Below are 13,172 nucleotides of genomic sequence, written 5' to 3'. Positions count from 1 at the left end.
AGGGGAGGGGGGCATTGCAGCAGAAGCTGAAAGTTCCAGGGATTCTAGTGTTAAGTTCTGAATCTATCTACTACCTTGTCTATTTTTTTCTTATATGATATAAAAAACTGTTAAAAATAAGGTATACTTTGCTTGGTAAAAATCAAGTTAATTGAATTTAAAATATTTTAAAAATAATCATGTTTACAAGAGAAATTATATGCTTACACTAAGATTTTAAAAATCTATTTAGTAGCTTGCTCGACAGAAAATAGTGTTGTTGGTTTCATAGTGTGAACATAGATGAATAGATAATCTCTAAAATCCCTCATAACATCCTAAATGGGACAAAATGAAGCCTGAAGTTTATGTTTTAGTGTTCTGGAAATGGGAGGAGCAAAGTAAACACGCCCCTAATAATAAATAATTTATGTTGAAATCAAGACAAACAATATAAACAAAATGAAAAAGAAATAAGAGGTTGTTTTTGAACTTTTTTTTTTAACTGCTTATGTTTATTTTAGTTCAGACCTTGTATTGGAGTCAATAGGAAATTGCTCCCTTTGGAAACCATCCCCCAGTGGTCTCTTAAGGAATTGCAAGATTTGTTACCGTTGAAGTTGTTTCAAGTTTGCGAACAGAAGGTGATAGGTGATAAAGGCTAGTCGTCAGCATTCTCATGTTAGGTTTGGGGTACAAACATGTTGGTCGCTGGGGTTAAAACTAAGACAAAATGCTAAATTTAACCCTTTAACGCCAGAGCTTTAGCTCCAGTGTTTACATCCCCTCAGCTACCATAATACTCTTCAGCCATTTATGCAATTAAAGTAAATCCAGTGGATTCTGAAGTGAAGAAAAAGCAGCTTTGTGTTTAAATGCAACATTTTACTGTAGTAAAGTGTTTATGCAATTAATATAAATCTTCTGATTCTGTTAGGGGAGGGGTGTCAAACTCAATTACACAGGGGGTCAAAATCCAAAACACACCTTAGGTCGCGGGCAGGACAGGATAAACATTAATTGAACACACGAAAACTAAAATTTAAAAACCATAAATGTTTTAACATAAATATAAAATATATATAGAATTACCTATGATAATGCTAGTGTGATTTCGTAGCTGAATTTGGACGCTGAAGATGTTGAAATTGATAGCTAAAAATGCTGAAGCTAATAGCTGAAAACGCTAAAGCTGATAGCCAGCTAAAATATTAGCTAAATGCCAAATTAGCCTAGAAAAGAAAAACCCAGGTTAGCCAAAACAGCTAGCATGTAGCTGAAATATTAGGTAAACTCCAAAATTACTAAAAAAAATCTTATTAAATGCCAAAATAGTCCAAAAAGCTAGCAGAATGCCAATTTTTAAAACTTTAAAAACATAACTTTTTAACATAAATATGAATAATAAAAAGGCAGGAATATTATTTAAAAATAAATCAACTTAAAACTTAAATAACTTTCAATATTTTACCCTCCATAAAATATATTTCGTCAAAATTATACAAGTTAAAAATAAGTTAACATGAATGATGAAAAAAACTAAAAATTAATCAATAAAATAAAATGATCTGGAGGGCCGGATACGGAGGAGACGGCTCAGGAGGCAAACCACTTGATGGTTCTCATTTTGACCATTTTATAGAACATTTTCTGGAGTATGTAACAATAAAGACCCACTTTGATACAAATCATGTTTTTTCTGTTTTTAACTAATTCTTGTGGAATGTTCCCCCACGAGGGACGACAAATATAAAGCAAATTAAGACTGAAATTGGATTTCTGAGTATTTCTTTGTTCAAACTATTGTGAATCAGACGCAGATGAAAAAAGTTGTTGGGAAAAACTTGTAGCAGTGATGTAGAAGTTATTACAGTAAGACACAACCTCCCTGCTCCATTTAGAGGCATCCACTTGTAGACAAATGGATCGTCTGAGCTGGCATCTGGCTCAAAACTGTATGACTGAATTGTATGGCTAATAATACTCGCCATTTTGGATGAGAGGAAACAGACGGATGACAGGAAGCGGGGGAAAACTTACTCTGGGCCACAAGTCAGAGGTGAATTTCGTATAAACAACTGCCACTCTGCAGAAAATATGTCATATAAAACAACAGAGATGTATTGATTTTGGCTGAAAATTGCATAATCCGATTAAAAGACCACCGGAACGCATTTAAAATAGTGTGAAAATTGCCTTACCTGTATGCTGATTTGAACTGGTTGCCTCTCCCCACTCTTGGTGTGTGCAACCCCCTCTGTGTCATACAAGCCGGTGTAAACCACAGACTGGGGGTCTTTGGACTGCTGCTCCAGGGGGAAGCTCACCCCTCCCACACTCATGGACCTGCAGACACATCAGAGTTCAGGAGGAGGCAGCAGCTGTTCTCTGCCCCACTTTCACTTCAGCATCATCTGTGACCCACATGGGGGGGCTGTGCCACAGTCAAATAATCTGTGTTTGGAGATGGCTGTACAGTTGTATTTATTACATCAGCAGATCACAAGAGAGCAGTGACACAAAGGCCTGAGCCCTAATCTGAGGCGGATTTGACGTGCTGCCTTCACGTGACGCACAGAAAGTCTGAAATGAAACACATTCCGCTTCGCTTTTGTTGATCCGAACTACTGCAGGACGAACTGGGTGTGAAAATAAAGCGCTAAACTAGAAAAATATACGTCATGACACTAGTTGCATTCGATCCGAGACACATAACAGGAACATTGAGTTCCTCCAGCGAGGATCGAGATACTTTTAGAATCTAAATCTGCTGCTGTCACGGAGGATCTCAGGAAGGTGTTGATCTGATCACTGAGTCTCAGTCAGGAGAACCACGGACTACCTACGAGGCCTCGACTGCCCCCGGCTTGATGACCACCTCGATCCTGTACTTGGATCCGGTCAGCAGCTTGATGGTCCGCGTCTGCCCGAAGCGCGCGCCGTCCGACTTGAAGTAGACGGCGGTGTTGTTGGGGAGCATCTTCAAGGAAACCCCGATTTTGATGAGCTGGGGGACGTCCGCCATGTTCCCCGAGAACCCGCTGGACCTCCGGGTCCTTTCTTCTCCAGAGAGACCGAGGAATGCCGCGCGCGTGCGTGTCCGCCGCTCCCGTGCGCTCCGTAATCCTGTCCAACCTGCAGCGTGCAAACCCTAATCCCAGTGGACGCTCTCCTCGCGCCTGTCATTCATGCATCCATCCTTACTCCACCCATTGGAGGAGAGACGGGACTCCGCTGTCCTTGGTGCTGAAGCTGAGTCCGTTTTCCTTAGGGGGTGTCTGTAAAACGGGGGGTGGGGGGGTATACTTCTCAGTTTGGTCACTAGGCGGAGCAGCTACAACGCAGGGTCTTTACCTTCAGTCTATGTAGATCATGTCAAAGCATGTACCTTATATAAAATAATGAATTTGCCCAAAAATGTGTGATAAATTAAAGAAGCTGATAGTATAAGTGGGGGTAAACTGGACGGTGTTAGTTTTAACTACGGCACCTATCTACCTCCAACGGAACCTCTCACCAAAAGATGACCTTTTCAAACGAAAATAAAAGATCAAAACTTGGTGAGAACCCATCGAGAATCAATCTCACGGCTAAAAATCGCGATATATTGTAACATCGATATTCTGGACCACCCCTATTTTTAACTCTTTTACATCCTGGTCTACTGGAATTTGTACCATCATTATGAAATCCTGAACCCTGGCCATTGACTCTATAAAGCTACGTTCACACTACCCTCAGTAACATAAGTTCAAGAGCACTTCCAATGAAAGAGTCTATATGCTCAAAACTCTTGCGCTCACGCTCAGCTACAATAGAAGTCGAACCAGATTTTGACCAATCAGAGACTCGTATTTGGTAGTGACGCATGGATGGCATCCTTTTTAATTCACTTAAGTGTCAACCGTTTGAAAATCGATGATGGAGGGGAAATTAATAATTGTGTTTTTCACCCAGCTGGAATTTTAGAACAACAAGTATATTGGAATAGAGCTGTGAAAGACAAAGCCTGGAGCATGATTGAGGAGAGTTGCATCACTTTACATGTGCACGTTCTATGCAAAAACACATGGTATCCGATCAGCCCAGAAAAAAATATATAAAAATATAGGAATATGAAGAACTTGTTCTGACAAACATAAAGACTGACTAATAGCTTTTTATTTCTCAGTAGAACTCCTTGGGATTTTGTTTTCTTAGAACCTGCAGCTTTTTATTTTCTTTTTTTTTACACTCAGTCCAGTTCTCTTATGACTAAAGTATCAAATCAGGATTTTACTATTAAAATCAACATCACCAAAATTAGAGATCCATTGTACAAATCAGGGCTGTAGAAACTTGTTCACCTCCAGCAGGTTTATGCCTATTGTGTTGAACAGATGATGCTATTACAACGGGGAGCTGTGTATCTTCGGACCCAGAAGGTGTATATTTGCATAAACTCCTTTTGTATTTTGGCTAAACTTTTTAGTGTGTATTTCTTTTTGGACCAGACAGAAGGAGCATTGGAGATGGTGGACAAGAAAAAGATAAAAGGGGGTTAAAAAATATGAAAGAAATAAATAGTAAGGGTATTGAAAACAAAAAGAAGCAACAATTTGCTTAAGGTTTATCAAAACTTTCACATGTAGATGTTTGTTAAAAGGGTTGGCCTGTCCAGACATTCGTCCATACAGTCAAATACACATTTTGTGAATGTTTTGCTGCCATCATGTATAATGACATAAATAGCGGTCAACACATACAAGCAAACGCATCTCAAGCATATATCATTCCAGTTTTCATTTACATAATCCTGTTTGTGCAAAAGTCTGCTTTCTGGAATCTGTGTGCTGAAGCAGCTGCAGTTTATCCAGAATGTGGCTGAACAACCACTGACTAAAACCAGAACATACGACCACATCAAACCTGTCCTTCTTTGCAGTTTCCTGATGCTAAGACAGTAGACTTCCAACAAGCTTTACTAATGGTTCTTCAGCCAAACTGCTGTTGTGTATGATTGTTTTCAGTCTGTTTTTTTTTTTGTTTTTTGTTTTTTTTTTTGTGGTTGCTGTGATCATGCAATACCAAAGCTCTCCAGCAGAGGTCAGGCTTCCACAACAAAACTTTACCAAAAATAAACCGCGTGAACAAAAACCAAGAGTTTAGTTGATGTAAAATCGTGTTCTTCTGCTAAGAAATAATAATGCTGAAATTTAATTTTTATAATTTTTGGTCAGCGTGCTCTCTTTGTGACGTAAGGTGAACGTGTTCCGAACCAATTAAAACTTTACTTTTACAAGATTTACAGATTAACAGATTTTACCATTTAAATACTTTTGAAACTGAGAAATCAGTTAATTTTGTGTTTATCACATTTAATTCACGTCACGTTAATTCAAACTGTGGAGAAATGCACAGAATTGACAATCAAATGTTATCTTTAATGGTCAAAATGTAAGCTTTTGTGCGTTCTTTTGCTTCTGGACTGCGTAAAGTTTGCGTCACCGCAGTGGGGGTCCTTCAGCGGAACCGCTGCGGGTGCGCACGCACAGATCAGGCAGGTGTGCGACGCGCCTTTCCTCCTCAGCGCTCCCGAGCTGGAGATGAAGAGGGTGGGGGCGCGTGATAGAGCCCTCCCCTCGCAGACATCTCCATGGATCCACTCCTTCATAACTCAACTCGTCTCCAGCTCCGCGCAGACGGCCCAAGTGTCCGAACCGGGCTGCGCCAGGGAGGCGCTCTGAGTTGAACCTCCCGTATTCATTTAGTTATTTTTAATTTCCCCAACTATTTTAATAAGTCGTGCTAGTGAGACGCCCTTTCAGAGGAGGCACGCGCTCTCCATGTGAGAGTCTCCCGGTCGCCCAGCGCACCCCCACGCCCGCGCCGGTGATGCCATGCCGCGAAGCTCCACCGGCGAGGAGGGCGGCGGTCCGGGGCTCTGGATGAAGACCGCGGCGGGAAAGCTAGCGCAGGAGTACCCCCTGAAGGATGTGGAGTCCGGCGGGAGGGCGATGAACAGCGCGGGGCGGGCCGGGGACGCGCTGCTGCGCCCCGGGGCGGCAGGTGCGGCGGGGCCGGACAGGAAGCAGGGTGCGCGGCTCAGCCTGCTGGGGAAGCCGCTGACGTACAGCGCGCAGAGCGGCCGCAGGAACGCGCGCTATCGCCGGCTGCAGAATTACCTCTACAACGTGCTGGAGAGACCCAGGGAGTGGGCTTTCATCTACCACGCGTTTGTGTGAGTACTTTGGAAAACTGGAAACTGCTGTTGTTGTTGGTGAGGCGCACATGCATGACCTCTCCTTTAAGAGGTCTAATTGAATCATCCTCCACCCACATGAAGGTCACATGTAGTCACTCCATCTCTTCTCAGCTGTGAGGTTGTCTCTTATCTCCTGTGCGCTGTGATCACCTGTTGCGCATGTCAGAGCAGAGGAGTTAATGATACTCTTCCAGCAGATTTTGGTGGAATAAGATCACTCCGGGATGGATTTTCTCCGAATGCTTCAATTCGAAAAGTTCTTAAAGACTCACTCCAATGAAAATGGTGATTTTAACTTGTTATTGTGGCATTTTTCCAGATGATTAAGGACATATATAAAGAAAAAGAAGCTAAAATTCAATTTCTTCATTCAAATTGTTGTGATTAAGGAGCAGATGAAAAAAATTCTGTTAGAAAAAGAGCATTGCTGTAACTCGAAGCTCCCTGGTCTGCTCTGCTGTATCCACTTGTAGACGTCTAAATCACAGCAAGAGTCCCGCCCACAAGTCAAGAGGCACATTTCTGATGAACTCCTACCGCTCTGCAGAAACGATGTCCTAGAAAACGACACAGTTTTTTAAAAAATATTTTGCCTGAAAATAGCATAATCATAATTAAAAAAACACTACTGCTTTTAAAATAGTCCGAAAGATGATCTGAGTGGGACTTTAAGCCTACGCTTTCAACTCATAATTTTATTTTCAAAATAAAATATATTACCCTCCAAGGTGGGATCATCTTTTAATATACCCACAAGCGTGCTCTCACGTTTCTTTGAAGAGACGAAACAGTTTTTTTTATAAATCCGGAGAATGATTTTGCTACCAGAGATTAATTTAAATTATTGAATTAAACTTGTGGTTTCATTTATGGCAGAATTAAAATTGTAATTTAAACTGAATCGTCTGTGTTTATATAAATGTTTTGCTACAAATGTTGATATTGAGGAAACAAAAATTCAGGGGTGACTTTTTAGGACCAGGGGACTAAGAATCAGACATGCCCAAGGCCCTAAAATCCTTTAGTACGCCTCTGCTTCTTAGTGGATAGTAGATGTTCTTGCCAGTTTTCATCAGTTCATTTCACCAGCCAGTTGGGCTCGTGCACTCTTTTGGAATATGCTTCTCGGCAACATGATGGCACATGTGGAGGAGCGGAGCTGTGAAAGGAAGTGGAGCTGTCAGAGGAGGGGCTGCAAGGCCGGATGCTGACGTTTTATTTGCTCCTCCAGGACGGCCAGGGGGGTCACGGGGTTAAGCCGTTACATCTGCTCGCAGAGGCAGCATCCCACACTTTGGGTTGTTCAGATCTTTAGACGAGCCAGTTTGTGGGACGAAGAGGAGTCTGCAGGAAGAAACTCATCAGCAGCAAAAGAAACCCAAGAGGCACTGATGGGAGCTTTGAGAAACACCTTTAATCGAAACAAATATTTATTTATTTTTATTTTTAAGCAGTAAAAAGCCTCCCTTTGAGTGTCATGTTGTTCTCGGTCTTGCCCTTTCAATGTTTTATTGATCAAAGCAAAGGAATGGATGGAGATTCACTTTCAGCTAAAGGGAGATCTTTGACAAAGGTTAAGGTTAAAGCAACCATGCAACTTGTGTTATTGGTCTTGTCATTGATGAGAGCTTGCAGGAGTTTTTGTTTAGAGTTAAATCTTTGTTTCTATTTCGTTTTTTGACTTCTTAAATTTGACCTTGTCTTAAAAAGTCACTCTACAACACGTGTCAAAGTCAGGGCCCGAAGGCCACATCCAGCCCTCCAGATCATTTTATTTTATTGTTATTAATGGCCTGAGGTTCTCATGCGCTTATTTCTAACTTATATAATTTTGACAAAATACATTTTTATGGAGAGTAAAATATTGAAGGTCCTTTATATATTTAAGTTGATTTATTCTGGAATAATATTCCTGACTGTTATTATTTATAGTTACGTTAAAAAGTTATGTCTTTAAAGTTTTAAAAATGCAGTTTTAGGGTGTTCAATAAATGTTTATCCTGTTCGGCTCACGACCTTAGGCATGTTTTGGATTTTGCCCCCCTGTGTGATAGAGTTTGACACCCCCGCTCTACGATCATCTTGGGATCCACTGTAAAACCTTCTTTTAATTGTTTATGCCGGTTTTAGCCAAAAAAAAAAAAAAAAAAAAAAATAGTTTTCTAAGACATAGTTTCTGCAGAGCGGTAGAGGTTTATTAAAAATTCACATCAGAGTTGTGGGTGAGACAGTTGGTACGAAGGAACCCCGCCCCCCCTTCCTGCCGTGTTGTGGGGCGGAGGAGAGATGTTATGTCCTGCTTATTTTCCACGTAACAAATTCAATCTTTTTCAAACTGCAAATTTTTAGTCTGATATACAACAACTTGAATAAAGAAATATCCAGAAATGCAAATTTGTGCTTAATTTTCTTCATATTTGTCCTCCGTCACCATAAAAATGCCACAAGAACATTCTTATCAGAGTTGGTCTTCAAAATACATGACACAAATTTGCATGTTTATGAACTACTACCAAAGTTGCCAAACGTGGTAAAAAATACAGTTTTTTCCCCATTTATCCTTTTTACTGACAAAATCAAGAACAACAAAACGTTTTCTTTTACAAATTACATCAGCAGGAAACAATGGGTTTGAGGCTCTGACTGTACAAGAGAACTGGACTTAGTGAGTGTGACGTCATCAATAGAAAATGCCTTCGTTCCAGCTCCAATTTAATTGCCATTTGTTGTGTGTGATATGGACATCGACATGTTGGAACCACATCCTGTCAGTTAGCAGTGATTAATGCGAGCCTGTCTGAGTCAACATTTCTATGGCAACCACTCCCACCAATCAGGAGTGAGCTTGTTGGAAGTCCACATCTCTACCACTTGAAAGCGGGATCCGGAGAATCTGTCAAACAAATGTTGCAAATGTTTGACATGAGACCTCATACTTTCTCTGATTGTCGAACTTGTACCTTGAATAAGTTGCGATAAAGAAAAAATGTCAGGAAAGAAAATGAGGATAATCCATAACTCTTTAAAAGAAGTATCAGAGCAAGAACGGCAATTCTGACACATAGAATGACTGACTAATATCTGTTTATTTCTCCATAGAAGTCTATAGGATTCTGGCTTCTTGGAACCAGAAAGTACTTCCTGTTTGAAGAGGGGAGGAGTCACTCAGTCCAGCTCTCATATACAGTCAATAATTTACAGATTTTCAACCAAAACAAATATTTATATATTCTATATGCTTCTAAAAGAATTGTACATTTAATTCACAAAAAGAAAAACAAAAACTTTTTTTTTTATTTCAAAAATCATCATATGCTTTTTACATCTACCTTACAGTCCGTTTTCATACAGCAGAGATCCAAAATAGGTGTCATTTTCTGATTGAATGAACTGATCCAAGCATTCAGTAACAAACAGGAAACAGATTGTGGAGCAGCCTTATTCCTTTCTTTCACCTACATCATGGCCATGAAAGTGATGAACAACATGCAGGTCAAACAAATGACACTGATCTCATTTGGGAAGGTCTAGCAGTCAATAGTCGCAACCCTGCTTACCATGATCACATTTTCTTTTCCTTTTTTGAACAATTTTGTGCTGTCTTTGGCTAAACTCACTTCCAGCTTTTCATTTGGCAGCTTTTGCTGTTAATATCAGCTTCTTAATTAATACTTTTTTGGCTATATTCTTCTAATTTAGCACAAGGCCAGGAACTTTAAGCTTTCATCAGTTCTTAATTTCCTTTAGTGCTTAAACCCATTCCATCATCTTCAGTGAGGAGCTTCAGCGTGGACTCATGGAAGGTTCTGCAGAGTTCTTCTGAGCTTTCAAAACGAAGCAGAATATTGGAGGGAATAAACTCAGTTCAGGTTTGGTTTATGAAAAATCCTCATGTGAAGCTTTTCATGTGGAAATGTGCTGTATAAATTAGGTTTTCTGTGCCAAATAGTGCTCCAACCCTGAAAAGCTGCTGGCATCAGGAGTCCGTGTCTTAATAAGACGGCGTGTGTCGGGCTAATCGCATTTGCTGATATGGATTGCCGCTGCAGTCGGGCGAAACTCAGCTGACGATACTTTTCTGTGAATGTGCCGTTTTGTCTCACAGTAATATTTCACTAAATACTTTTTTAGTTTTACGCATATTACGAGTTTCAAAAGAACTGAATGTGTGTGTGATTGTGATTACATAAAGACCAACTTGAATGAAAATTGTGATTTTGTTGTTCAGAGCAGAGAAGTTAAGATTGCAGACCTCTAAGCTAATGGGAAATGAGTGCAGACTTACTGTCCACCTACAATCCTGCCCACTGCTAAGAGGCGAATTTCTAGCGAAATCCTGAATGCTTGCAAGGAGCACATTCTTATCACATGAACAGAACTTACAGGCCCCTTTTGTGGTCCGCAGGGATTTTTAATTTTTTTGGGGAGGGAAGGTTTGAGAAAAGGAAAAATCCATACGAGACCCTTACATCTTACCTACTTCATCCTTACTTACCCTTACACGTTATATAAGTGGTCACAACGCCTGCAGCATGCCTGTAGTAAAAAATGTGCTGGAACATTTTCGCCCTACAGGCTCACCGTGTCATCTACGATCCATATTTCATTCAAGTCACTTGCATGCCCCGTACAGGTTTGCCCATTTTCTGCCCACAGACAGCCCGTATCCACCTGTAAGGCGGTTGGGGAAAACAATTAAAATATCATGTTGTTTTAAGAAACTTAGTTTCAGTTTCTAAAATAATACTTTCTATGTTGATAAATGAAACGTCTAGTTTTCCCTAAAATCAAATCATATATATCTGTATTTTAAAATGCTTATTTTGTACTTACTGTAAATAATCTAGAATTGTATTAATCCCCCAAATCCATCAATTAATCCCAGAAATCTTCACAGTATAAAACTTGGGTGTCCTCCTGTCTTTGGAACACTGAGAAGCATCATAAATCTGCTCTGAAATGCAGAAAGTTTCTCATTTGTGTCAGAAAATATCCCATTTGGATGCTGAACAGAAAAGGCTCCTGCTGCCAGAGCTGCTTCTAATCTTACACTCAATTACAGATCATCAATCCTGAACAGAAGAACTCTTCCAAGTGCCCTCAGCATCAAAGGTATTGCGGAGAGACTGCTCTTTGTTTCCCGGGAACGTCTGAGACACCTGAGCGCATCAAAGAGTCCCGCTTAGACTCACGTTTTCCACCCAGGTCGGACGGAAACGGTTGGCTGGCACCCAACGGAAAATGTTGGAAACCCAAACATGTTGTCTCGATCAGATCCGGCCCGGGGTCAGCACTGCAGAGGATGGCATGTGTTTGGGTTCGGTCTGACCTGGACAGCGTCACAGTGGAGGGTTTGATGGGGGCGGTGGGAATGTGTCCGGATGGAGGGAGCAGGGAAGGGGAGCTGCATGATAAACTGCGTATTTAGAGGCGGAGACAAACAATTTAAACTGTCGCTGGATCATTGTCAAGAAAAACTCAGGTGTTTTTTGTTAGATGGTAGCAAAAAGTTTTTCTCTAAGGCAGAGGTCTGCAACCTTTAACGCTAAAAGAGCCATTTGGTCCAGGTTCTTATGGACTGAAAATCAGCGAGAGCCGCCAAGTTTCACCTCAGAGTTAGAAAAATGCACTATATTTATGTTTTTGTGGCCATTAAGCCATTCATTTATAAAATAAAGCTTTGAAATGTTCTCTACAATTGAGTTCTTCAATATATAACACTTTTTTTTTCATTTTGACAGTAGCACATTCAAGTTCCTTTCAAAATAAAATCACATCCTCCAGCTGCAGCAGATTTACGTTAATTAAAAAAGTTCAAGAAACATGAGATTTTCTATTATGACTTCTGTTTTCCTTCATCCATTTTCTTCTTTTACTTGTAAATAAAAATATGACAACATTAGTGTAGAATCCACATTTTATCTACACATCTAAATGCAATAAGATAATGTCACTGACTATAAATCACTCTGACAGTAGATTAAACTTTTTATCATCATTTTAATCAGTAAATCACCTAAATTAATTAGTTGATTAACTAGTTAAGTTTGAAGTTTTCTTCAAAGCCAATGAGCCACAATAGAGGTATAAAAGAGCCGCATGAGGCTCTGGGGCCTCAGGTTGCAGACCACTGCTTTAAAAAAAAAAAAAAAAAAAAAGAAGAAATGGATGTTTGTTTTTAAATTTGATTTACAATAAAATAACCCAGCAAACATTTCAATATGGGCCCTATATGGTTTACCTTTGGGCTGAAATGGTGGACCCCGGGTGGGTTTGTCTGCAGGTTCCCGATAATGTCATCAATAGTTGCTGGTCATCTACGTAGGCGTGTAGCCGCCAACACTTATAAAGTACATAACAACATTAGTTTTATAACTTAAAAAAAATAATGCCAAAACAAAAACTCATTGCTTACATTTAAGTGTAAACTTCTGTGTTCAGAGCATACCCACATGAAGAAATGCATGCACCCTACTGGGGGAGGGATAGTCAGCCCTAAGTCGCTGCGGTCCATCCTTAAAACTTTTGGACACCTCTACAGCTTCAAATGCCCCTACAACTGAATCCAGAGGGGTAGGGAAACGATTGGGATTTGGCTGTGAAAGAAAAAGTCTGGAGCAAGACTGAGATTTGCACCACTTCGACATTTTGACCAAGCCTCTCCCAACTGTAGTTGACGCACATGCGCTTGTAAACAGTAGAAAAAGAGGGAGAAGCCCCTCCCTGATTGTCCAGTGTGAACACCATGGACTAAACGCGTCTCACATGCTCATTTGAACATGGCTTTAAAGCACATGTGTCAAAGTCAAGGCCCGAGTTAAAGTTATTTCAGATTTAAGTTGATTTATTCTGGAATAATATTCCTGCCTCTTTATTATTCATGCGTATTTTAAAAAGCTACGATATTAAAGTTTTAAAAACTGGCATTCTGCTAGCTTTTTGGAGTATT

At 40.3% G+C, this 13,172-nt stretch overlaps 2 protein-coding genes across 3 annotated transcripts in view; one reads left to right on the top strand and one right to left on the bottom strand.

Annotated features, from left to right (window-relative positions):
* cnrip1b (cannabinoid receptor interacting protein 1b) overlaps positions 1 to 3,697 on the bottom strand; it is an 8,747-nt gene extending 5,050 nt beyond the window's left edge. Inside the window, exons 1-2 of the mRNA XM_024297981.2 lie at positions 2,826 to 3,697; positions 2,181 to 2,325 (exon numbers count right to left, since the gene is read on the bottom strand). Of these exons, the coding sequence (XP_024153749.1) occupies positions 2,181 to 2,325; positions 2,826 to 3,004 (324 nt within the window). The 5' untranslated portion in view covers positions 3,005 to 3,697. The remainder of the gene's footprint in view (positions 1 to 2,180; positions 2,326 to 2,825) is intronic.
* A 1,753-nt stretch (positions 3,698 to 5,450) lies between these two features.
* kcnq5a (potassium voltage-gated channel, KQT-like subfamily, member 5a) overlaps positions 5,451 to 13,172 on the top strand; it is a 114,474-nt gene continuing 106,752 nt past the window's right edge. For both annotated transcript variants that reach the window (XM_024297544.2, XM_024297543.2), the window contains exon 1: positions 5,451 to 6,199. In XM_024297544.2, coding sequence (XP_024153312.1) covers positions 5,859 to 6,199 — 341 coding nt within the window. In that variant the 5' untranslated portion in view covers positions 5,451 to 5,858. The remainder of the gene's footprint in view (positions 6,200 to 13,172) is intronic.

The sequence above is a fragment of the Oryzias melastigma genome, linkage group LG15, assembly GCF_002922805.2.
Source record: "Oryzias melastigma strain HK-1 linkage group LG15, ASM292280v2, whole genome shotgun sequence".
NCBI classification, from domain to species: domain Eukaryota; kingdom Metazoa; phylum Chordata; class Actinopteri; order Beloniformes; family Adrianichthyidae; genus Oryzias; species Oryzias melastigma.
Note: the sequence above shows the minus strand (reverse complement) of the source record. Positions and strands in the feature narration are given on the sequence as shown.